The 25,808-nt window shown below is 40.3% G+C and overlaps 1 protein-coding gene across 3 annotated transcripts in view; it reads right to left on the reverse strand.

Moving 5' to 3' along the window:
* The window catches only part of SATB1 (SATB homeobox 1), a 117,363-nt gene extending 91,817 nt beyond the window's left edge, over positions 1–25,546 (reverse strand). Inside the window, exon 1 of one of the 3 annotated variants that reach the window (XM_080974696.1) lies at positions 24,327–25,546. Coding sequence is in view for 1 of the 3 variants with exons in the window: in XM_080974703.1 (XP_080830829.1) it covers positions 24,327–24,330 (4 nt within the window). In the remaining 2 variants the exon portion in view is untranslated. Of the gene's footprint in view, positions 1–23,605; positions 23,623–24,326 lie in introns of those variants that run through there. The other 2 variants (XM_080974703.1, XM_080974708.1) reach the window with 2 other exon arrangements.
* Between the last annotated feature and the right edge of the window lie 262 nt (positions 25,547–25,808).

Below are 25,808 nucleotides of genomic sequence, written 5' to 3' on the forward strand. Positions count from 1 at the left end.
CACAGGGCGCGCAAGAATTTGTAATCAGCTTGATTAGTGTGAGGCGGCTGTGCATTTATTACACACAATACCCAGAATAACAGGGAGCAATGCGAAAACTGGGAGAGGGGAAGAGATGCCGCCGGCAGCTGCACGAGGCGAAAACGATTAGGGAGTGCGGAACGGGCTGGCGAGAGGGACAGGCCAAAAACAGCGGCGGCGGCAGAAGCGGAGGCCACCTTCCTTGCGCAACGAGAGAGGGCGCGCAGGGGTTGGAGAGTCTGTGGAGAGGGGAAGAGGAATCAAGGAGCCGGGGAAGGGAAAGCAAGGAACAGCAGGCGCTGCTAGAGTCTTGCAACCGTGCGACAAACAAACAAACACACACACACACACACACACACAGCCTTCCCAACATCAGCCCGGTAGCAGCCATGACCTAAGCAGGAGAGGGCAAGGGCGCACGCACGCCCATCGGGTGCCAAAGGCGAAGGGAGGCAACTCCGGTAGCGCACTCAACAGACTTGGAAACAAAGTAGGAATCGGAAGAACGCGGGCATCTGTGCGGGCAGCGAGATCGCCGGGGGGGGGGGGGAGAGCAGGTGCCTGCGAGGCATGGAAGCATATGGCTGGCAGTCATGGTTCTATAGCGAGGGAGACAGGATGTAGTGCGCCTGTGTATACTCTTGTTTGGGAGCGGGGGCGAGGGGGGGAACCTTAGAGGTGAAAGTTCTCCTTTCGAAAAGTTGGCAGGGTATCAGCAGATTTGCAGTCTACATGCCAGTTCAGGTGACCCGGCTCCAAGCAAATATTACATTTGGGCAGGCAACGTTGCCTGTTGTAAACACGGATGCATGTGCACTGCGTTGTATTTCCATGGAACTAGTTCTGCACAAAGAACAGGTTTCATTGAAGATGCTTTTTTTGGGAGCCTGCCACTAACAAGCAGAATAATTCGGATCTCTAGGACTAGGATCTACAAGCCTAGCAAAAGCCAGATTGCGCCCATTTGTAGGGGGTCCTTAGCAACATGTCAAAAGGTAACAATTGGCAGTCATTCAATGGAGTTATTCCATATTGAGACTCCAGTGTACTTCTGTTTCTGGTATTGTAAATAGTGATACTGTCCATAGTTAAGGTGACAGGTATCTTACATGAAGTGTCTTGCAGACTGTAAGTGCAAATAACCTAGTAATAAAAATGGATTAACCAAGAGAACCTTCAGGCTTAAACCTAAGCATGTTTATTTGAATGTAAATCATGTTGGCTACAATAGGCTAAGTTGACATTTGAAGCCTTTTTCTATTAAATGGGGGAAATGGACAGGGTACCACGACACAGGAGTTATGATCTGACAGTGTAAGGAACTTCATATACTTCAATTTTTGTTTTGCACTGAGGGAGGGGTGAAAGTGAAGGCAGAGGAGCATTAAAACAACTCCTTAAAGGTGAAAGAATATTACAAGAATAGGACCCTTGTCATCCTGTCCCAGTGCTGCATTCATCCAACAGAGAGAAGGACTGAATACTACTGTTTGTGATGAAAAGTTGGAAATGAACAATAGTACAAAGACAGTATGAAACTGGGCAGACATAGTCATCCTTAATAACCTAGAAAAAATGTCTAATGCTGTTTATCTTTGTTCACGTAAATAAATTCACAATAATAATGAACAGTCAAATACATGAAAACGTGGTACTGAACACTTTCCAAAGTTAGAAAAGCAATTGGTCGCTGGTTGAAATGGAATTTAGTATACCTTCCACATTGGTGGAAGGAAGACCTGTGCTTAGGGACAGAAAAGTACAGAAGGTGGTAAATTATTTATTTGCAACTATAATAATTATAATTATGAGCACTATAATGCACATGCTGTACCAGCTAGAGAAGGAAGAAGACCACACTGGCAGATAGGAAGAAACAGTCTGCAAACAATCCAAGGGGATAGATGCTTATATACTGATAATGATGGGGGGTGGGGGTGGAATACAAGTTCACAAACATGCTGGCTGTGATCCAGAGACCAGTTAAGCCGGACAACTTGAAATACAAGATACTTTCATCTTACTCCTTCATTCTTTAACCCAAGTACAGCAACATAATTAGCTTCTGGATCAGGCTAATTATTAATTGATGTGTATGACTGGCAGAATCTTTACTTGTGTTACCTCAAATGCAAATGTATTTTTAAAAAACAAGAAATGAGGGTGCTGTCATATAAACTTAAGGAGTTTTCCTAAATAGGCAACAGGAAGATGATTCTTTCATAACATGCACAATGAAAAATGCAGCATTATGAACTTTGAACATAGAAAAAGTACAAATTGGTAAATGCTCAGAAAAAACAAGTGTATTAAACGCACCCACACCTTACTATAACACCAGAACAAAGCATCAAAGTTACACAGAGAAATATAGGCTGACGTCTACTGAAGTAAACACAAATACCAAAGAGTGTGTTAAGAAAATGGTAATGGGGTGAAATGTATAAAATATTTATAACAGCCAGCAATGGACAGAATAGATTATTGTGTTAGAAATAAAGAGCATGGGGCCTGAAACATAACAGTGTTATACAACAGAGTTATTTCAAGGAGTGCAGCTGAAGGTGGAATAATTTAACATTCAGTGTGTTTGTGGGCTTGCCCAGAGACACACAATATTTATTGCTGGTGACTTCACACATGCATCTTCATCACTCAGTATCCCCAACACATGCAAGTGATTACCTGCACCCACCACAGATCAAGCAATTGCATGCTTTTGCATCCCTTTGCATTATTTCACGAACTGTTATTACGTTACAGTTCAGCTAATGACTATCCGGTGATGAGCTGTGTATGAGATCATCCAGGGAGACCCTTCTCAATGTTTCTCCACTGGCAGCAGTTAATTTGGTGAGGACATTTAATGGGCCTTCTTTGTGTGTGGTGCCACCATAGCCCTGGAATTCCTTTCCACCTGAAATTCATCTACCACTCACTTGGTTGACCTTCAGGTATCAGGTGAACGTTTGGCTTTTTGTTCAGTCCTTTAGACAATAAAGGTGCAGGTTTGATGTCCTTGCTCCAGTCCTATGTATGTATTTCTATTTGTTTTAATTGAAATGGCCAATTTATTCATCTTATTGTACAACATCTAGAGTGATTTGGATGCAAGGCTGTATACTGGGAATTAATACAGATAAAATAAATATGCATGAATGTGAATCAGCCCCAAGCTTGTACTCTTTAAGCCAATTCATCCAATACAGTCTTGTGGACACCAGTGACACTACTCCAGAATAACTTTGCTCTTAGTTTGCCTTCTCTTTCTACTTGCATTAGCTTTAAGAGTTAAGACAATTACTTCACTGAAGTTTGACTACAGGCCACAAGCTAGTTAAGACAATATCTGTGCATTTAAGACTATTTAGTTCCAATACCACGAATAAATAGGTGGCTCACAAACCACTTGGTTCAGAACAGTCCCAAAGGCTTAAAATTAGATTTTAGGTATACTGTTTCATGCGGGAGAGAGGGGAAAAGGGAAGTCCTATCGCACCAGCAAAAGTCCATTCTACTGGAAGACAGCCACAATTGGATATCACCCTCTTACAATGTAATCAGCAAGCTATTTAAAATTCTGAACCTGTATTTATACTTGTTTAATCCAAATTAAACTGATTTTAATCCAAGTACACAACTTTAAGTGATTTCTCAATCAACTCTAAAACGAAGTCCACATTCTAAAATAGGTGACCAGTTAGACTTTTTGTGTCCTTTGCATTCATTAATCTGAATTCTGAATATGATTTCAACCATGGAAGCATATGTCAAGCACATCCAGTCCTTGACAAAGACTTTTAAAAGTATCCAGATTGTGGTTGGATACAGTTAAAATCTTTTAACAGTAAATGCTCAAATCACCAAATCATAATGAAAGGGATTCATTGTTGTTTTGAATCGTCATACAACAATTTAGGTATCTTTCCTGGAATATCATGGTTAAGGATAAATTAAGAGAGTACTGTGATAAAGTAATGAACCTGAAACAAAAAATTATGTAGTACCTAAAATGGTGATAAACAGATATCAATCAAAAGCAATCAATATTAGTGTTCTAAAAATGCATATACCTCCATATCACAAATTGCTTCTCTGTACTGGGCTAAAACTTGGAATGCAAACAAACTGAATGGTATGGAAATGTAGACATAGGAATTCTAAATGAGAATCTATGGGTTATATCTAAGTAGATGCAATGAAATTAATGGGCCTAAATCTGAGGAACTGAGGCAGATAGTGGGGATGAAAGATGAAGTTCTAGGCCTAATAGATGAAATAAAAACCAACAAATCGCCAGATCCAGATGGCATCCACCCGAGAGCTCTCCCAAAGAACTGAAATGTGAAATTGCTGGTGTTCTGACAAAAACATATACCGTATTTTTTGCTCTATAAGACTCACTTTTTCCCTCCTAAAAAGTAAGGGGAAATGTGTGTGCGTCTTATGGAGAGAATGCAGGCTGCACAGCTATCACAGAAGCCAGAACAGCAAGAGGGATTGCTGCTTTCACTAGTGCTCTTGCTGTTCTGGCTCCTGAGATTCAGAATATTTTTTTTCTTGTTTTCCTCCTCCAAAAACTAGGTGCGTCTTGTGGTCTGGTGCGTCTTATAGAGCGAAAAATACGGTAACTTGTCCCTCAGATCAGCTTTCATACCTAAGCACTGGAAAGTAGCCAATATAACATCAATTTCTAAAAGGGATTAGAAGTGGGCTGGGGGGAGGACCCTGGAAAATGCAGTCCAGTTACCTTAATGAACGCCCTAGGAAAACTGGAAAATATTGTTAAAGATAAAATAACTAAGCATGTAGAACAAGCCTCACTGAAGAAGACTCAGCATGGCTTCTACAAGGACAAATATTTTCTCATGGACCTTTTAGAATTTTTCTTAAGAGTGTCAACAAGCATATAGAAAGAGGTGATCTGGTTTAAAAAGTTTAGTAATCATGGAATAAAAGAAGAGGTCCTCTTGTGGATCAGGAATTGGATCAGTATTAGGAACCTGCCACAACATAGATCAAAGCTCTCTACAGATCCCACCCTGCAAATGGTGCTACAAGAGGTACCCACTGTTTTACTACTATTAGGCTAAATTCTGAAAAATATTAATCAAAATTAACATCATGACTTGATCCATCTCATGCTGGTGGCAATAAATATTTGTTTAGCCAAATAAAGTGGGAAACACAATATTCTGGCAATTAAAGACTGGTTGAGTAAGTTTTGGGACGTGGCTATTAGAGGAAAATGTCTAAAATCAAGGGTGCATGTACTCATTAACTGTACAAATTTCAGAATAAATGGTGTGTGTTTATATTTTAAAGAGGCTATGGACAGATGGCTTAGAAAACATTGGTGTACACGTGGAATAATATTTTGCTATGGTATAATGGAATGGGGTGTTACTTTATATAAAATATTAATTTTATTAACTTAATGAAACTAATGGATGGGGGGAATAGTTCGTCTTGTATACTATTTGTAAGCAGTCATTGCATTGTGTTTCTTTGTAGCCTATCACTGAACTGTTCCTGCACCTGCTAGTTTCTTTATCTCTTTAGCTTATAGCAAGGACAAAATATTCCTCCTAGAAGCCCCAGCAGTAAATTCCAATTTTACTTTTTATTTTACTTTTAGAACTCAGGGCATGAAGCTTATATCAAAATAGAGAACAGAAAACACTCCAGCACAATGCAAGCAAAACTTACTTACTAGTTTTATTTTATACACTGAAATCAGACATGGAAAGGGTTTCCATTTTCAGCCGGCTATTTGGAAGAGTGTTTATGGAAAATATATAAACTATCAGTTATTTTTATTTAATCATCTGATCAGGTATTAATCAAGGCATACATACCTTTAAATTAAAGGGTAAAACAATAATTTGTGTGCCGAATGTAACAGTGCTATATCCCTAAGTGACATTGTGACTGATTGCTGGTACTCAGTCAGATTGGACTCATTGAAATTTATGAACATGGCTAAGTTAGGGCTATTAATTTCACTGGGTTTACTCTGAGTAAAACTTAGTTGAATACCACTCATTACAATGATAGTATCAGCACATTTCTGTAGAGAAAATGTGAAGGCTTCAGAAATACTTGTTAATTCGGATCTGAATATTGGAAGAGGCACAACATTGTAATTGATTTGTATGGAATCAATAGTTGCAATTACAGTTAGAAACTGCTTTCTGATCAAACAGGTTCTTTCTTAACCATTGGCTTTACAAGTTATTATATTAGCAAATTATTGCTCAGATTAGAGCGCTATTTTGAGTCACATAAAGTTAAATGTGGCACAGAAATGAGAGATGATCAGACCCAAATGTATGTGCAACTGGGGAAAACTCAGCAATGCACAATCTTAAGAAGTTTTCAGATACATTGGTACCTGTTGTCAACCTTAGATGGGTCTTCAGCAATTTCGTAAAAAAATCCTTAACTGCTTAAATGCTTCCTTAAATGCCCTTCACATTATTTTCAGTAATGCTTACGGTATATCAATTTTGTAAGAGAGGTCTGTATTTTATCCCCACACAAATACGGAGAGAGGCTATGGCTGGGAAAGTGCTTGATTTGGCTGGTCAATAAGCTGAAATCCGAACAACCATTTGAATTTGGATTTCCAGTTTATAACTTTTGCTCTTAACATTTACATTGCAGCTGATGCAAATGTTAATAAATATATTAACATTTATATTGCACATGAAATAGTGCTACCCCACTTAACACAGAAAACATGCTGCCACAGCTGGCTTGGTAGAAACACAGAAAGTTTCACTTTCAGGCTCAGAACTGGTTACAGTGACTGGCAGTAACTCTGTCGTCAGAAGAGAGATTTCCCATCCCTCTGCGGAGTAACAAACGATTGAACCTGTGACCTTTAGCATGCATGTTCTCTAACCAACGAGTCATGCCCTTTCCTAACACCCACTTTAACATCTATACAAAGCTTTGGGGTTATGGTATTAATTAGCAATACATGTTTGTAATCTCAGTACTATATTCTCAGTAGGGTATACCACAAGAAAGCTGTATCTCTCTCAGAGTGATCACACAAATTTTGCATTTATGTTCTCTTTGTTATGTTCTGAGAGCATTCTATGAAATGAAAACTGCTGTAAATTCTCCAGGCTTGTAATTAATTGTAGTTGCAAATTCCTTTCTTGTGTATCTGCCACCAATAAGGCAGATCCTTTACAGATTTATCTGGAAGTAAACAGCATTTAACTCGAGGGGACTTGCTTCTGAGTAGACACAGCTCACACTCTTAACCGCTTTATATGCAATACATTATTTTAATAAGCAGAATGTGGATCATGTTACACAAAAGCTAGATTACTGGTAAAATAAATGGACTAAATGAAGAAAAAGCATTTTCCTTAAATTAACAGTATAGTAAGCCTGCCATTTACATGGCGGTCATGTTCCAGGGATTGAGCCTAAAGCCAAGATCACATATAGTCAAAACCCATTGGGTTCAATGGTGGGTAGAATTGCCAAAGTCCTTTTTGCCAGGACCACACCTCCTTTCCACCCCTTTGTGTCATTTTGGGTTTTTTCGCCAAGCATGTAAACCGAAATGTGCACAGGTTAAATCATTTGTAGGCAAACTAAGGCCCGGGGACCGGATTCGGCCCAATCGCCTTCTAAATCCGGCCCGCGGACAGTCTGGGAATCAGCATGTTTTTACATGAGTAGAATGTGTTCTTTTATTTAAAATGCATCTCTGGGTTATTTGTGGGGCGTAGGAATTCGTTCTTTTTCCCCCTTCAAAATATAGTCTGGCCCCCCACAAGGTCTGTGGGGTGAAAAAGTTTGCTGACCCCTGGGTTAAATGCACATAAGTTGCAACACATTTATGAAGAAGAAATCTTTGGGTGTCAGAACTAAGAAAAATGAAACTTAACCTACAGATAAGTTGCTCTGAAATGGTAACTAGTAGTTGATCAGATGGGTCATAGGAACCCTGTGGCGTGGAACTACAGAGGGGCATGTGTGTTTTTTTTTCATTATGAAGAGATTCCAAATAAATGTCCTGAGTTGTGCACACAGTGGGGGCTGCTTTCTTCACCTCCTTTTAGCAACAGTCCCTCATGTCACATGAAGTACAGCACTGTTACAAAAGTAACATAAACCCAAACAAAGGAAGAGGAGAGAGATAATAAGTAGCAGACATACATCCTATGAATAGTTACTTAAATACATTTGCAGAAAGTAGCTTTAAGCAGTTTAAATGTGCGCAGGATGGCAGTCTTAGAGCTTGGAGCACCATATACAACTTCGGGCAAATTTTAAACTATGCATAATGGACATATTCTGAGGTAACAGAAGTAGTAACCCACTAAAAGATGCTTTTCACTATACCTGTCAACTGACAAAACATCCTTTGGATATGTTGGCATCTTCCTTTCGGAAAATATTAAGAAGATATCTGCTGAATCAGACCTATCTAGTCCAGCATTCTTTTCTCACACAAGCCAACCAGATGCCCATGGGAAGCCTACAAACAGGACATGAGCAGAATATCTCTCTCTTGCTTGTGTACCAACACAATTGTATTAAGAGGCATAGAGCTTTTAAACCACGACCAACCTGCCACCTTTTGCCCCATGATGACTTTCCTACTGCAAAGGATTTTTGCAAAGCATAACAAAGCAACACAAATTAAGATAAACAAATATTTAGCAATTGCCAAAAACATGCAAGTTTCCCCAATCTAACCAACTGTTGACAAAGTGAAGTTCTCAAACATTTTCATTGGGTCGACCACCATTAAAGAAACCAGATCGTCACCCAATCAGACTGATATTCGCTACATCTCCAGATAACATAGATCTTTTTCAAATGGCTCCCCACCCCACATCCTGCATTTAAGTGCTACACTGGGAATTACTAAATATAGTTCGGATGAAAATTAATGGGCAAGGGTGAAAGTTAGCATTGTATAATAAGTAGGTCTGCTAGATGAAAAACAACTGGCCCATAGAGCAACTTAATCCCTTAGATACCTGTGGTTTAAAGGTATTGTTTTTAAGTACCACGCATCTTAGAGAATTCAGTATTTCATAATGAAGGGTAATAACACGTTTAAATGTTGTCTATTCCAGGCACTAAATAATAAGTAGGCTAAGGATTTGAGTTAATAGCTGGAAGAGGAGTGGATCTTTAAAAAATCTGCTTTTTGGAACATGGTATTTCAGAGTGGCTAGGGTAGTCTGTTTGATGCATTTACACATAAAATGTATGTTGGAAATATTATTTTATGTACTTTTAACATTTATGTCCTGCACTGTGATCCAAAAAGACTATCAGGGAGGATTACAGCATTAAAAGTACAATGATACACACACTTACTTGGGCATAAGTCCCAATGAACTCAGTCGGGCTTACTGCTAGGAAGACATGTACACTGCACATATCTAAAACAATATCAGTTAAAGTGATAAGAAACAAGAAAATCTAATGTAAGGGGGCAGGGAACAGTCCATTAAAAGGACATCCACTATTTGTTCTGAAATAGAATAAGTTTGAACTATCTTCCAGAAGACAAAGATAAAGTCCACTGGGTGGTCTTGATTGGAGATGGAATTCCAAAAGCTGGAGTTACTACTGAGAATATCTTGCTCTTTGTCCTTACCAACCTGGCTTCAGAGAAGGGGCTCAGAAAAAGGACATGTCCTGAAGAACTCAGTGGAGAAGTTTTTCCTTTGGGTAACTTGGAACTAAGCTATTTAGGGCTATGCCAGCACTTTAAATTGCATTCAAAATCAAATTGAGAAGCAATTCAGACTGATAAAGATATAACCATTTTTAATCTAAAAGTCCCTGGAACTTCCAAGCCACCACCTATTCAGTGGTGCCCCCAAAAGGCAGACAGGAAACTGAATGTAAATGCAGGTGATCCAAAAGTAGATACTGTAACAGTTATCACAATTGCCTTGTTCAAGAGGACAGGAACATCTCTTTTGCAGAGACAGCTCTCTTCGACAGGTTAAAAGAATTAAAAGTGCACATCTGCAAGGCTCCTGCTGGCATCCTCAAGTGAAATCACCTAAGACTATTCCAAGAATCACGGACTCCTCCTTGGTTCATGTCGTAACATATGCAAGATGCTTTATCTGCAAGCAGGTCACAGTAGACCACAGACAGTTCATTTTCATTCAAAATCAAGTCCTCAATTATTGCTGAATCTCCTCCACCCCCAAAATGATTTGGAATTGTAAAGCAGAAGACACAGGTTTACCTGCCAATAAAATACACCCTCCATTTATTTACCTGGCTCATGGTTTTTCCCAAAGTTATCTCTTCTTTACACAATGAATTTGGAAAAGGTGCATCTTCATCTCCTCCTTTCCCTCTCCATGAAATGTCTTCCAGCCATAGAACTACCACAAAATAAACTGGGAGGGAGGCTTTCTTGCCTTAACACACACACCCCTACTTTCTTCCTCTGAACTGAAACAAAAAATTATCTAAAAGTGCATAGAGCAATACAGCATTTTCCTTTACCCTTCTTCCTGCATCTCTTACCCAGAGACCACCTAACCTCTCCAGCTCTCACCAGGAGAACAGAAATGAACAGCCTCTATGTACAATCACTCCCCTGTAAGTTATGCAAGGCAACAAATGATCACAATTGCTCTTTGCTATAACAACTGGCAGGAACGTAAACCAGAATGATGGTTCTGAAAGAGCCACATCAGTTCCCATCCAACGACTGCTACTGCAAGTGTTCACCTTCTTCAGCTAACCATCCTTCACAAGTTAACTTCTAGACAACCCTGTATTCCTTCCACACATTTTCCTGCATGTGTGGGTACACAGAAATGCATACTCAGCATCTACCCACTAGAGTAGCCAACCCAGAAACTGGAACTGTAGAAAGGGACAATACTTTGTTCCAGCTGATGTTTTGGGCCAGAAATAAAGAAATAGCAAGAATGTGTCAATAAACTTAAGAGTCTGGTAGGCCAGGTCCAGAGTCCATCTAGTCTAATATTCTTTTCCAGTTAGGCTTTGCACTGAGCTATCTGTTTTGCGGATAGTTGGAGCCAGTTTACATTCCATCAACACACACACACACACACACACACACACACACACACGTGTGTGTGTGTGTGTGTGTGTGTGTGAGAGAGAGAGAGAGAGAGAGAGAGAGAGAGAGAGAAGAATGGCCACAGTGTGCACCACTCTGTTATACTGAATTTCATTTGCCATATTTTTGCCCAGTCAGCCACTTGGGATAGGACTTTTGAAGCCCTTGAAAGTTTGTATGAATTTTCTCCATCCTGAATTAATGGTCTCACCCACAACTAAACCATGGCTACCTTACTGCTCAACTGATGATTCAGGTCTTTGAGTGGGAGGGCTTGCTTTCTTCCTCCGTCATAAAAAACCTTGTCCATTTGTTCTTACTCTCTGGTTCCTGTTCTTTAACCAGTTCTGGCACAAAAGAGGACCCATCATCTTATCCCTATCTGGAATAACTTTATTCAGGAAGCTTTCAGGAGGGACTTTGTCAAAAACATTTTGGAATCCTCAAAAACAATGTCAGCTGGGTTATTCCAATATGACAATACTCTCAAAGAATTTCAGAAGTCTGGTGTGACAGGACTTTCCTTGCATTCTTTTTTAATCAAGGGTAGTTTTATACGTATGTTTCATAATTTGGGTTTTGATAATGCTTTCTACCAATTTACCTAGTAGAGAAATTAGGCTGATGCGTCTGTAATTTCCTATCTCCCCTATATATGATGCATCGGCTACTTTTTAATTCTCCAGGATATATGCTTTTAGTGATAATTTGCATATTTTTGTTCAAAAAGCAACAATATCAGTTTTGAGCTTTTTAGGAATTCTTGGGTATCTTCTGGACATGGTGACTTTATCTTGTAATTTCTTAGTTAGAATCAGAACTTCATCTCATTTCTCTTGTCTTAATTCTTCAGATACCTCTCCTCAACGGGTACTTATCTAATAATGTCACATGAAAACTGATGCAAATAATTTAGCTTCTCTGCAGTCTTTGATAACTTTAGTAAACCTTTCGCAGTTTGTCATCTGGTGGTCCAGAACTGGCTTTCTGATTCTGATTTATATATATGTTTATTTATTTATTGTCATGTTTTTAAAAATGTGCTCTTCCAGTGCTTTTTCTTTTTCCTTGCCTTATTGTCCATTTGTTTTTATTTTACCAGAGTGACTACTCCTTTTTATTGTCCTTATTGGGCTATACCTTTTAAAAGAAACATGCTTGTGTTTATAGCTTCCTTAAACTCTGTTAACAACACTGTCATCCTTTTGAACTTTCTTGTCCAAAAGGACTGGATTTAGACCTTTAGAGGCCCTTTAGAGAAGATTATTGTGCTCCCCCCATTTATAATTCAAAAATAAAAACTATATTAAATTATAATGTAAGTCTGGACAATTAAAAATAAAATAAAAGGTGGTTCATTGCAACGCATGACAGGATCCGATTTCCTCGTATTATTTCAATCTACATTAGTAGGACGCTTCCTGGTTTGGGTGGAGATAAGTACAGTAATAAAAAGAGAACAGAAAAATGTCGGAGAAGTGCGCCGTAGGAGTGTAAGGATCTGATTTTTCTCACTATGACTAATCTGATGCGCCTTTTAATTTTAATCAAGTGTCAATCTCTCTCTCTCTCTCTCTCTCTCTCTCTCTCACACACACACACACACACTGTTTTGGTGCCATCCTTTGCTGGTGCCCTGAACTTGTATATAGTCTGCCTAGTGGGTAATCCAGAAATGTTTGCGCCTCTCTTATTCTGTGGCATGCATTCTAGGTCAGCTTTGATTATAGTGGTTTTAAACAATTGCTAGAAAATAAGATTTTCCACCATGATGATTCATTTCAACTCCCCCTCCCCTTTTATTAAAGTTTACAATTTTGAAATTAATCCTGGGCAAGTTGAACTTTCGTCTCAAAATATATGTTTAATATGTATGCATATAGCTCAGCTGAACAGCTCGACAGTGCTTCTGTCTTGTGCCAGGTCCTCAGCACCATTCAGGATAAAGCCTAAGACTTCCCTTCTCTCTAGTCTGCTAAGTGACTACAGCTGGAATCCCAACCACATTTTTAGTCCCCCTTAACACAGTGACTTCTGAGCAAATATGCATAGGATTGCCCTGTAATTGTTTTGACTACAGCTGCCATCCTAACCATACTTGCTGTGGTTGTAAGTCCCATTGAACACAGTGACTTCTGAGTAAACATGCATAGGATTACACTATAATTGTTTAAAGTCACAATTGCAAAACCTAAATGTACATTTAGCCAATGAATGTGAGGGTTAGCCACACATTTTTCAACATTTATCCCTTCGGCTGCCTTCCTGATTTCTGAGTTTTCATCAGGGGCTTTGGTCGTATGCCCGCAGTACTAAATTACCTTTGGCATCTAGCATTTCCACCCACAGTGATTCTGTGGAGCAGTTTGTTCATCTTACATTTTCTGTTTATTTGGGGGGAATCTGTGCCCTCTGACATACAAAGCAACATGATCCCCAACACATTTCTTTCTAAAGATTCTATATCCTCGGAGATCCACATCCTAATGATTTTCACTGCTCCAACAAGGTTTCTGATATATCCACTATATCTATATTCTCTTTTTAGTACCAAGCACTCAAATCCTCCCATCTCTGCTTCAAGGCTTCTGACATTAGCATATAAACGTTTATATATTGCATCTCTTTTCAAATGCTCTTTTATGTGCAATTTTCCTGCAAGTCTTTGATCCCTTTAAACAGCTTCGTTTATTTCTATTTGTTCATTACCAAGTTGGACCCTATTTGAAAACCTGAAGCATTTAAATAATCACCCCTAAGGGATGAGTTGTCCAGAACCAGATATTCTCTAGCTCCTGCCAGCTTTTCCCTAAACTGCAGTCTTGGTAGAGGCAGGGGAGCGACAACACTGTCCTTTACACATCAAAATAACAGGACCAAATTCGCTGTGGCACCAGTGTGAAGCTCACAGTTCGAAAAAGACTCTGGGACGTTGACTGGAATCATATTCCCAATAAGCTTGCACTAAAACAAGTTCCGGCACAACAGCAGGAATTCATAGGACTGAGCTGAAGATCGGTCTATGCCTATAATAGTTGAAATTCAATTTTATTTTTTTAATGTTTCAAAAATTTATAAACTGATTGTAAATTAGAATTAAAATTCTCTAAGGGGTGTACAATATCATTCTCAGGAACCTAAGACAAAAAGCAACCAAGCAACAGGAGTTGTAATCGTTCTCTTAGCCACATATAACCTCTAAAAGAGCTCTTAAATTTTTTGTTGTGCTCAACCGTAAGAAAATAAGAGCAGCATCACAGTAGTAGGTTAATAATCAAAGAAATGAGGTTTTGAATACTTTAAACGTTTTTCCTTCACCAAGATACTTTTAGCTTGCTGTTAACAATGATAAGGGAGTTTTTTTGGGAAGGAATTTTATTTAGATGAAGAATGATTTGAATAGGAGTTAATTTGGATGGGTAATTAGAGATAGGATCCTACCAAAGTTAGATCGTTTTTAAGCTTGTCAGGTTTTAGCAGTTCTCTTAGGACTGTCCGATTCATAACTTTATGGAGGAGCCATGTTTGCTGCATGCACACAAATATTTGCTGTGGTAAACATGAGAAGTATGAAAAAGATGCACAGCTGGCAGCACTCAAGGGACATGTGGTGAATGCACATGCTCTGGGAGAGTGTGATTGGTTGCAACTCCATGATGCATGTCCACTGCATGTTATGTTTGAAGACATGCATCTTCTGCCACAGTTTCAGGTGTACATGCAGCAAACAACTGCAGGTGTGAATTCACACACTTTCTATGCTAAGGCTCCAACCCAAGTAAGACTGCGAGTAAAAATCTAGTCACAGTAGTACATATCCTGATAAAAATAATATGCATTAGTTGATATTAAAAATAATATGCATTAGTTGATATTTTCTTTTAAAAACGCAAGACTAAAGGCAATACTCTATAGCTGCTATCCTAAGCACACTTACTAAGGAGTATGACCTATTGAGCTCAATGGGACTTAGTAAACATGCATGAGATTTCAGTCTATACTTATTTGCTCAAAACCATTTGCATCAAATACTGCCCTTCACAGTTCCTTTTAATACAAAATCCCCACCCCCGTGCAATTACACTTAAAAGTAGATAACATTTTCCCAAGTGCATATTTAAACCTTTCGCTATTCTGAGGTTCCTATTTTGGAGATTTCTCTCTGCCATTCTTCATCATGGTTCGGTTTTAAAATGCAAATAATTTAAGAAAAGTAACTTCTATGATTAAAGACTTGAGCTGTACCCTCATACAACCAATATATATTTCTATTTTAAAAGGAGGAAGGGAAATCCAACACAACTTAACCACATTTTGTACTGCAGTTTCCAGAGTACCAAATATTCTTTAATAGGCACAAACAGCAACACAATACCTTCTATGAAATTGCATATCAGAAACATGATATTATAGGTTTGTGCACACTTACATAAGCTTAAGGCACTTCATAAGTGTTGTCATGGTGGCGGGGGGGGCGATATATAGGGGGTGAATACATTATAGCTGCTTGATTTCCAACTACAGATGATTTATAGTGGTTAGTGCCATTGCAAGAAACCAGCAACTGGTTTATCATCTTTTCTTTTTTCACATTTGTGTGTTCATGTTTTCTTGGACAATATATATATATATTCATAATAAGCTGTTGTTGAAAGCAAAACCCTTAGGTGCAACTTTCTATTTCTCTGGTTCCTTGAAGTTCAATAATAGCTTTCACCTAACCCAAGATTAATTCAATATCTACACCACTTAACTTGGTGAAGATATAAAATTGCACAAGTTTCTAAATGAATCATGCAGTTCTCTAGCTGAAATTTTCTGGAATCCCTGAGTATGTAAGTTTTGCCATTATACAGAAATGCTTCTCTCAAATGTGATGCCCTACATGACTAACTAGAGTAATCTACAGCAAGTCTCTGTTGTTAACTCTGCCCATTGGCTCATGAAATATAGGTAGCGCAATTTTCTGTTAAATCAAATTCATATACAATATTCCAGTTTACCATTTTGGAATGTAGTTCTATTCATCTATGTATCACTTCATAATCTATATTAATAACCTGAATATGCAAAACTGCATGAGCACATATGTTTGCAGCAAAATATACACACATATGCATAGGTCGGCTTTCTTCAATTGTAATGCCATAGGGACTTCTGAACTGGGTTAATACATTTGAACCATGACGTGCCATATATCTGCAACTGAGAAGTCTAATAGCATGCTTTCACAAGTGACTATAGTCTGTATAAGAGCTCCTTAAATATAAAGAGAATCAGCGAGAAGTGAATTTTCACAAGGGAAAAAAATGCACAAAGATTTAAGAAAGACTGTAAACTACGTTAGATGTTTATCTATACATAAGAGACAGGTGTCGCACAAACAGAAAAAAAACCCCATGAAGCCAAACGAGAAATTTTTAACTCCCAACGTCCATCTGTTAAATTTGAATTCATGCATAACTGATTATCCATGACTGATAAGTTATTTTCTACACCCCCCTTCAAGTATCTTAACACAGGTGTTGAAATATTACAAGCTAAATCGCCACTAAAAGAAGAAAGTATCTCAGAAACTCTTAAAAGCAACACAAGGATTAACAAACAATAAAATGACATGCCGTTTAATAGAGGTGACCTAACTTTTTTTAAAAAAAAAATGTCAACACACATGGATATTAAATATTAATAAGCTATTCTGTTATTGTAATAATAAGGTTAAGTAAGCTTCTCCATACTAAAAAGAAAGGGAGGAAAAACATTAGGAATATTTGAAAGAGCCACAGAGATGAGAAGCAGAGGCATAAGGAAAATATGTCAACAATAAACAAGAGGAAATGAAAAAGAAGGAAAAGATGAAGGTGGAAACTAATCTCTGTGTGTCATTATGACTGCCAGAGTACTGCCAAAGAAGCAGCATCCTTTTATTTCAATTTTAATCATTTCTGAATTTTAATACCCTGCTCCTTTTGTAATTCTCCTGGCATTCCCCATATGCATCCACCCCAGCCAAAACACCAGTGTAAATTAAATGGCACACAAACCACATCACTGATGTAGTTCTCCCAATCACGTGACCAAAAGCAGAAAAGGCAAGTCTGTTTAAAGTCCCTATGGACTACTAGCCAATTAACTGACTTAGCGTTTCTCACTTTCTTTAATTTTAAAAAGAAGGCCAGTGGTTAACACACGTAGCTGTTCACACAAAAAATAAAAAATAAAAAAGCAAGCCCATACTAATACAATAATCAGTGACCATCAGGGCCTGGAAAAATGAGTTTGCTCTCACTGGCACTAAGGAGCATCACATGATTATTTAATTACAGCTCTAATTTTTGTCTCATGGATGGCAACATATCAACAATTAATAGGGCAAATAGAGGAGACTGCATTTTTAAAGCGACAGAACCTATATGTGAAAGACACAGCCTGAAAATACAACAGGCAAATTTGGGGAATCTTTTTCTACATAGTCTGATGTCTTTATTTAACAACTACATAAGACACATGCACACTAAACCCATTTTGCTGGTATGGTGTTGTGGCTTTTGTTTTGTTTTTACTTAAAGGTCACTAGAAAAGAAGATCTGGGACTATTAAGGTACATTTTGAAACATAGTGGTCATATTAAACATCATGCAAGAGCTCATTTCCATCCCCGAATGGGTAGCTCAACTATAGCAGGTTAATGAGATTACAGGTTCAGTGGAAATGAAACCATATGGTTACAAGATGATCACACTTTGAATCGTGCCCAGAGAGCTCTAGGAAGGCACTATCCAAATAACTTTATTGTACTAACCATGCACTCACCCTGTCAGCCATGATGGTATGAAGGTCTAGTTGACAACAGCTTATCAAATGGCTTTCACTGATTAAGCTGCAGCATCAATTGAAGCTTCACACTTGTATTTGCCTTTGCTGTCTCTCACGCAAATTGTAGGTATTAGATTTGTATGATCATATAGGCATAGCTGCCTTTTGTGGACCTGGACACTTCCAAAATCATCATCAAGTAGGTATGTTATCCACTCATCAGTCTAGCATATTAGTCCTTCTCACATTGATTCATGTTTTGTCTAGGCCTGCAATACCCGTGTGATGTCACAGGTCACATGACACAGCACTGATACCTTATCAGTCTGAATTTTTCTCTGCCAGACTGGTTTGTAGGGTCAGAGCTATAAAACTGATAAGGACAGGGAATTAGGCCAGTGTATCCTGAGAAATGACACTGATTTTTTAAAACATGAAAGCTGGATTTTGATTGCTGGGGGGGGGGGGCTTTATGCTTTTACAGCTAAACAAAGACACCAACTATTTTCTACCACCGTACAACCAGTTTTAAGATTATATTTTTCAGTTTTTCCAAATTAAAATTAAAATTTGTTCTGTTAATGAGCTTGTTGTAACAAGCAGATATCTTCATAAATTATAATAAATACACAGCCTTTGCATACTTTAACCACTGAAAAAGGTTCTCAGTTGCAAGGAAATTCTTTACACCTTGGTTTTCTCCTTACATAATTATAGCCACAATGTTTTGCCATTATACGGCAGTGTGCCACACACCCCAGAAATATCTGAACATTTTCCAGATAAAGTGTATGCAGGTATGCCTCAAGCCCACCTGTGAAACCAAGTCTAGCAATATATTTTGTCCCTAGTGCTACTGTGGACCCCAGGAATGCATTGAGGAAAAGGTTCCAGTGGAGGAATCAAGGGATGCACAAAAATCTGTTTTACGAGTTGCATGTAGCCTATCTGAAAATAAATTGTGTATGTGAGCATCCAAGACCACTGCTTCAAGAACTTAGTATCCAGTCCTTTAACAGAACTACAAAAATATCGATAAACGTGTGAAAGCTATAGAGTGTGCTGAAATAAAGAGTTATAATAAAATAAAAGAACATCAGTCAGAGTGATATGGGCCAAGGCTTCAAATGCTAGGGGAAGATATGAACTTCGAATGTAAAGTTCTTAAGGACATGTTATTCCCTAAATTATTATTATTAATTTAAAAGGAGCATTTGGAGTAGCATGACTCCATCTTATTAGCTGTGCACTGCGTTCTATAGGAACGGAATCTGGTGGGAATCAGTCTACGTACTTACATACATACATACGTTTGATAATCCATAGTTTACTAGTGCAGATTGGAGACAGCTTTAAGAAAACCTATGTTTTGCATAAAGTGATAAAAATAGACCTTGACAATGTGAATGCTACCGTATCTTACCGTGAACTTATATTCGGAGTCAACTCATTTACAACACAATCTGACGCATGCCTGCTCAGAAAGAATTTCCTGTTAAGGTCAGCAGAATTCACTCTTAAGGATTGCAGCTGAACTCTACCTTAGAAAAGCGTGGTTTCATTAAGTCATACACAGAGTTGACACGTTTAAAATCATAACTAACTTAAGTCTATTGGTCTACTGTGTCTTAGTCAGATATAACACTTAAGTCAACAACAGCAAAACGGAAATTAACAGTAAGGTTGTACGTATGCCACAGTCGAAAATTCTACATCATGTGTGTTACACCTAACTTCCTCAGATTTTATTTCTGATCTCAGGTTTTCTAGAATTTAACCTGACTTGTGTCCATAGAATCACTCCTGATTCAACTTTGTGCAGTACTCTAAAAATATTGTTTTGGCATAGCTGAGTTTGGCAACAGTAGTCTCAACTTATGTGCCATTTAGAAGTCTAGCTATGGTTTGTATTCATGGAAAAAATTAACTTCTACCCACTGATGTGAAAGTAGATGTTGGTAGGCAGCCACCATGCAGAAGTCAGTAAATACTTCAGCAGATATTCCGCAGTCTATTTAGGAAGGAACTGTGGCGAGTTTGCAAGTTAATAGCACTTCTTAGAAAACCCTGGAAAAAGTTACCACTGTGTCTTGTGTATTCTCTGTATAGGAGTCTGTGAATTAGGCTGCAAATGTAGCCATATTTCCTCAGTGGTAAGTCCTACTGAATTCAATGGGGCTTACTCTCAGATAAGTTGAGTTAATACCACATCATAATTCACTAAAAGGTCTAACGGCTAAAAGGTCTTTACACCTGAAGCATGATATTGAACTTTATTTCACAAATTCTGAACACATTAAGTTCTTAAATAAAGTTAAAGCGTGCACTTTTAACTTCTTTAGCAATAAAATTTGTATCTTTTGTAAACGAGAGCGACTTTGTTGTGAGTGAAGCTCTTTAAAATGCACTAGACTGCGTAGTGACAGATTTGCAGAACATTTTTCCTCACATACACATATGTGCTTTCAGTTATTAATAATATGCTTCTGCCCTTATAGTCAACAGCTCAAATGGATGCTCTGTGCAGCTTGCTATGGATATTACTTTTCAGAAACAGCATTTTATCCTGTGTTTACCGTATAAAACTAGATACTGCTTCTTTAAAATTGGCACCAGCATGCCTCAGAAAGCAGCATGGAGTTTTCCTTTAAGTTGCCCCGGCCCAAATGATAAAACTTTTTTCCCTCCATATGCTAACAAGGAAGACTCGGTTGCCATGGATAATACTGCCAGGTTGATAATAAAATGGAATCGGGAGTCATTATTTAGTGGCGACAGGGATATAAATACATGCACTCACTTATAAACTGGTATTTACCCCTGGAAAGTAAGTAATATTTTTCCTTTCCTGTTCTGTCAGCTTAACACAATGCAAATAAAAAGTAGGTATATTGTGACTTTAAGTCAAAAGTGTTGATTCCAGAAAGGGAGAAGATTATTGAAGTCTCATACCCATTACAGCAAAAGGGACTTTTGGCAGAAGATACACCCTTGTGTTCTAGACAGGTAGCATTAATGAACATTAATGTACTTGACTTCAGAAATGCCAATAAAACTATCCATTCTGTTCCATAGCTGAGCTCAAAAGGGGAAATCTCCCAGCTGCCCAGGCAGCTAAAGACTTGAGGCTTGTGTCTTAAACACAGAAGTATTCCGTCAACCCTGAAAAGGATTGCTGCTTTAAAATGTGATGATGGCAGTTAGAAATGTGAAATATTTCAGCAGACATTTAGAAATATGGAAGAATCAAGACGTTGTGATGGAGCTTGTAAAACACACACTGTATCTACTAACAAGAAGAAGGAAATTTATTTTATGTTTAACTCTAATGTTTAATTAACATGTCAGCAAATATGTATTTATAAAATTAGTAGCAGCTGTAGCTCAGTGTCCCTAAAAACAGATATATTTCCAACATAAGACTAGTCATTCTTAGAATGTAGCCTTCTGTAATAGTTTCTAATACTGATAAGTTACAAGTTCTTTACTACGGTATATATTAGTCACACTGAGAAACCAACCCAAGTTCTTCCTCACACATAATGTTAAATAAAAGAAATATGCCATGATCTTGTGCTCTTCTATTTATTTCTTATTTTAGAAATCTGGCAAAACTGTGCCTTTTCTAGAAATTGGAACAGTTAATATAGTTAGCTTTTCTGAATGCACTTTGAAGCATTCCAAAAATGAAATTATACATATTTAATGATTTCTCTGTACAAGTTATATAAGTGCTGTAGATTCCACCTGTCATTAGGGATTTTGCATTGCAGGCATACCTGCAACACTGCACAGGTAGTGCTTCGCTTAACAATATTTGTAATGATAAGATTTCTGATACAGAACAGGTGCTTGTCAGCTGACCTCATGGGCCTCTAACACAAGTCATAACCTGGCATGCCAAAAACCTTTTCTCTGTGTCAGATTCCAATTCAGCATTTGAATAATGTGGCATGTTTTCTCCATCAGATTAATGTACTCTCACTGCATACAGGGATGATTCTACCATAATGTACGTAAGGATCCTGAACTTACTTTTCTCGTTAGGAGATACAAGATTAACCCTCTCAGGAATTACTATGCAATTTAAAAGATCAATAGTTAAGCATATGAAAACGGAAAGTTCCTTTTTAGGCCCCATGAACTGAGCACATTCGATTTACATGCTTTGGCTTGAATATACTTATTTTAACACACAGAATTATTTTTAACTTCTGGGGAAAACAAAAGGAATGTGATGGCTTTGGATGTATTTGCTACCTTTTTTATTAGTATATTTGGGACAGACTTTGGAATAATTTTTGTTCATTAGTTATCTGAGGCAAGGGGAAGAAACAACTGCAAATAATGACTTTACATAATGTGACACACTTTATATATCTAAGTATGCAAACACAGAACGCTTTCTTGTGTATCTGCATTTTTCACATTCTGCGTATGCGCTGTTGTTTCTAATTGACAACTGATGTATTTGAAACACAACTAAGTGTCAGAACAGATTAGAAAAGCAAGTTTTATAACATGCCTAAGCTTATTAAGCTATATTCATGCATCTGCGGAACATGAATTGCTCCCCACATTTTCTATTCAAAACAATGGCCCAAATTAAGATCCTCATATCTAGCGATTGTTTCAAACACTCTGGAAGACACAGCGGGAGGGAAAATATCCAGTCAATTCCTTTTGCCAACTAAAGTTGCAATTTTGCACATATTGTAACCTTTCTTAACAATGTGAGAAAAACAGAGTAAATATATTAAATTTGTTTCACAACAGATGCTTAGGTTGTTAATATTTAAGATGTCTATTCATGCTATTCCTGTCTGCACATTTGTCAAAAATGTAAGCTTGAATGCTAATGTTTGCCAGCAGAGTGAAGCAGACAAGTATATGAATGTACTAGACCAAACTAATGCTCAGGAGAAATAAAGGTTGGCTTCTGAATCATCTCCTTTGGTCGGTTAATGCATCATATGCTTTCACCTTGGTATTCTTCACTCTGAAGTTAAGGATGCTCTGCCCAACAAATTCACTTTAGAACTACTAACCTGAATGAAACTTAGGCTGAAACTGCCTTCAATAAGAAGCCACGGGATCTCTCCGCCACAGAAACTTCAGCTCAGGCACAAGTTTTAAGCTGTGACTGCCAAAGCTTTTCAGAGGCAGATCTCAAGAGATAGGGAGCTCAAGCGAGCAAGCCGAATTCTGGCTCGGACTTTAAAGAACACCTAATTACTATGATACAACTTAATAATATATGCCTCGAGTGACTATGGTTCCGTGTGACCAACTAATGCTTTGCGAGCGAGGGGATGGGGTGGGGGGTGGGAATGGGGTGGAAGGAAAGGACCCGGACGGGGCGACTTTTGGTGCAAGGTGAGGCGCTCCAGCTGGCCCCCTTCCGAGATTTCCCAGCGCAAGCTTCCCTTATAGGTTAATACCAAAAATGAAATTACATTTCCTCTTTAATGCCGTTTCAGGGACCACCCAGTTCTTTAAAAGAAAAAGAGCAGGATTCTGCCAGGGGAAAGAGGAGGACCTCACGTGGAGAGAGAGAAAGTACACCTGTGTGGGGAGCCGCCTCCGCCTCCAAAGGTCACCGGCAGGCCAGCGGACCCACCACCACCGCCCCTCACGAGAACTGCTGCCCTTCCCGCCAAGACGAACCTCCAGCTGACCTCTTCCCGGTCCGGCATCTTCCTGCTCTCCTTCCGCTCCTAGCAGCAGCTCGGGACGAAGCCCTTTTAAAACTCCCTCACTTCCACGCGGCGGCGGAGCAGAGTGCGCCGCCGCCGCCGCCGCCGCCCTTTCGCGCGCGCACACCCCTCTCCTGCGCCGCTGACTTTCCCCACCACCTCCTCCACCTCCTGCTGCTGCTCCCTCGAGCATCCCCCCTGGCGGGCATCCCCGGGCCGCAGAAATGTAAACTTCTGCTGAACTGAGGTAAAACTCCGGGTCGAGGGTTCAAGAAGTTGAGACAAACTTCCCAGCGACCCTCGCCAGCAACTTCTTGACTCGAAAAAGGCAGGCGCGCGCGCGCTCCCGCCCGCCCCTATGTGTGTGTGTGTGTGTGTGTGTGTGTGTGTGCACGCGTGTGAATAAAGCAGGTGTCCGTGCGCGCGTGGTGGAAGCCACTCGCTCCCCCCGATGAAACAGGACGAGTGTAAAAAGGAATTATTGGACGGAGAGCGTGTCCCTACCAGGAACTCGGCTGCGGTTAAATGAAAAGCAAGGAACCCACCCAGAACAACAAAATCCTGCTTTTCCAAATCCATTCCCACACCGAATTCCAAGTCCCCCCTAGAATGAAAACTTGGGCTTTCTGTAAGCGAGCGAGCGAGCGAGCACGCGCGGCCGAGGCGAAAAGGAAGGAAGACGGAAAACTCACTCATGAGAGCGCAGCGAGAGGGCGGGCGAGGCTGGGCGACACCTTCAGCTTCCCAGGCGCCGGCGAAGTTAATTGCACTGAACTTCAAGTTGTCTTTTCACCCATCGGGAGTGGGCGTTTAAAGGAAGGAGCGCGAGCGGAGAGGAGGAGGAGGAGGAGGACGACGACGTCGTGGTGGTGGAGGAGGGGGCGCGCGCAGACACACACAGACACCGCATATATAGACACATGCAGACACACAAACACACACGCACGCACACAACCACTCGCCCTCCCCCCCTCACTCTTGAACTGCTCGGCGAGGAGGAAGACGACGACGAGAAGGCGGCGCCCGCCTGCTTTGGGCACTCTCCCGCCAGGCAGCAGGGCGAGCGAAGTGTCCAAAAAAACCGCGGGGCTCTTGCTTTACGCGCAGTTCTCAGCCCAGTCCGCGGGGACGCGTCTCTCTTCTTCCCCCACCCTCTCCCTCTCCTCTCTCTTGTGGTGGTTGTTGTGGTTGTTTTCCTCTCCTCCCCGCTTCGCCTCCTCCTGCTCTGGCGAAGACGCTTCGGAGGCACGAGAGGCTCGGCCGGGGCCGTCTGCGCTCGCTGGCTCTCCCCCTTGCGGAGGCTGGCCCACGTCGGTGCAGGAGCCGAGGTGAAGCTGCTGCCGCCGCCGCCGGTTGCTGCTGTTCTGCCGCCGCCGCCGCCGCTCTCGGGGTTGGTGCGAGGGGAGAAGCTGCCCGCGGGTTCCACGGAGCAAAAGGCGAAGAGGGTCGAAGCTTGGCTGCCGACTGATTTATTTACTTCTCCCTTCTCTCTCTCTCTCTCTCTCTCTTTCTCTCTCTCTTCCTTGCTTACTTCCGCCTGCCGTTCCCCCTTCTCCTCGCTTTCCCTCAGGGCTATTTCTTTCTCTCCCTCTTTTTTCCCCGAGGGTGGGCGAGAATGCTTCTGCTTTTGGAAAGAGTGGCTGGCTCGCTTGGCTGGCTGTGTGCGCGCCTGCCTCTCTCTGCCTCCCTCGCCGCCCCGGGGAAGGAGGAAGTCAGGTGAGACACACACACAATCCCCTCCCAGTCCCTGTGCGACGGGTAGGAGCTAATCACTGTTGTTGGGATTGTGCAGTTGTTGTTGTTTTGTTGTTGTTTTAAATGCTATTATCTTCCCTTCCTCCACCACCTCTTTTCTCTCCCCCCTTTCCTAAATCCTGCTTCCCGCACACACCCCTTCCCCACCACCGGAGAGCAGCGCCCCACGCAGGAACAGCAGGCGCACGAAGGGCTGCTCTGTCCCCCTTTATCTTCTTCTCCTTTCCCTCTTCCCCCCACTTTCCGTAGATCACCCCCTCCCTTCTCTCTCCCTCCCCCCCCCCCGCATTCCGCTCGTTTATTTCAATATTTATACACCACATGCTTGGCTGTCAGCTGGTGCTCACTTCAAACCCCGGGAAAGGAAGATGCGTGGCTGGTGCGGGGGAGGGGAGGCGGCAGGGAGGATGAGCGAGTAG

Source organism: Podarcis pityusensis, assembly GCF_964106645.2.
Source record: "Podarcis pityusensis genome assembly, chromosome: 12".
In the NCBI taxonomy this organism is placed as follows: domain Eukaryota; kingdom Metazoa; phylum Chordata; class Lepidosauria; order Squamata; family Lacertidae; genus Podarcis; species Podarcis pityusensis.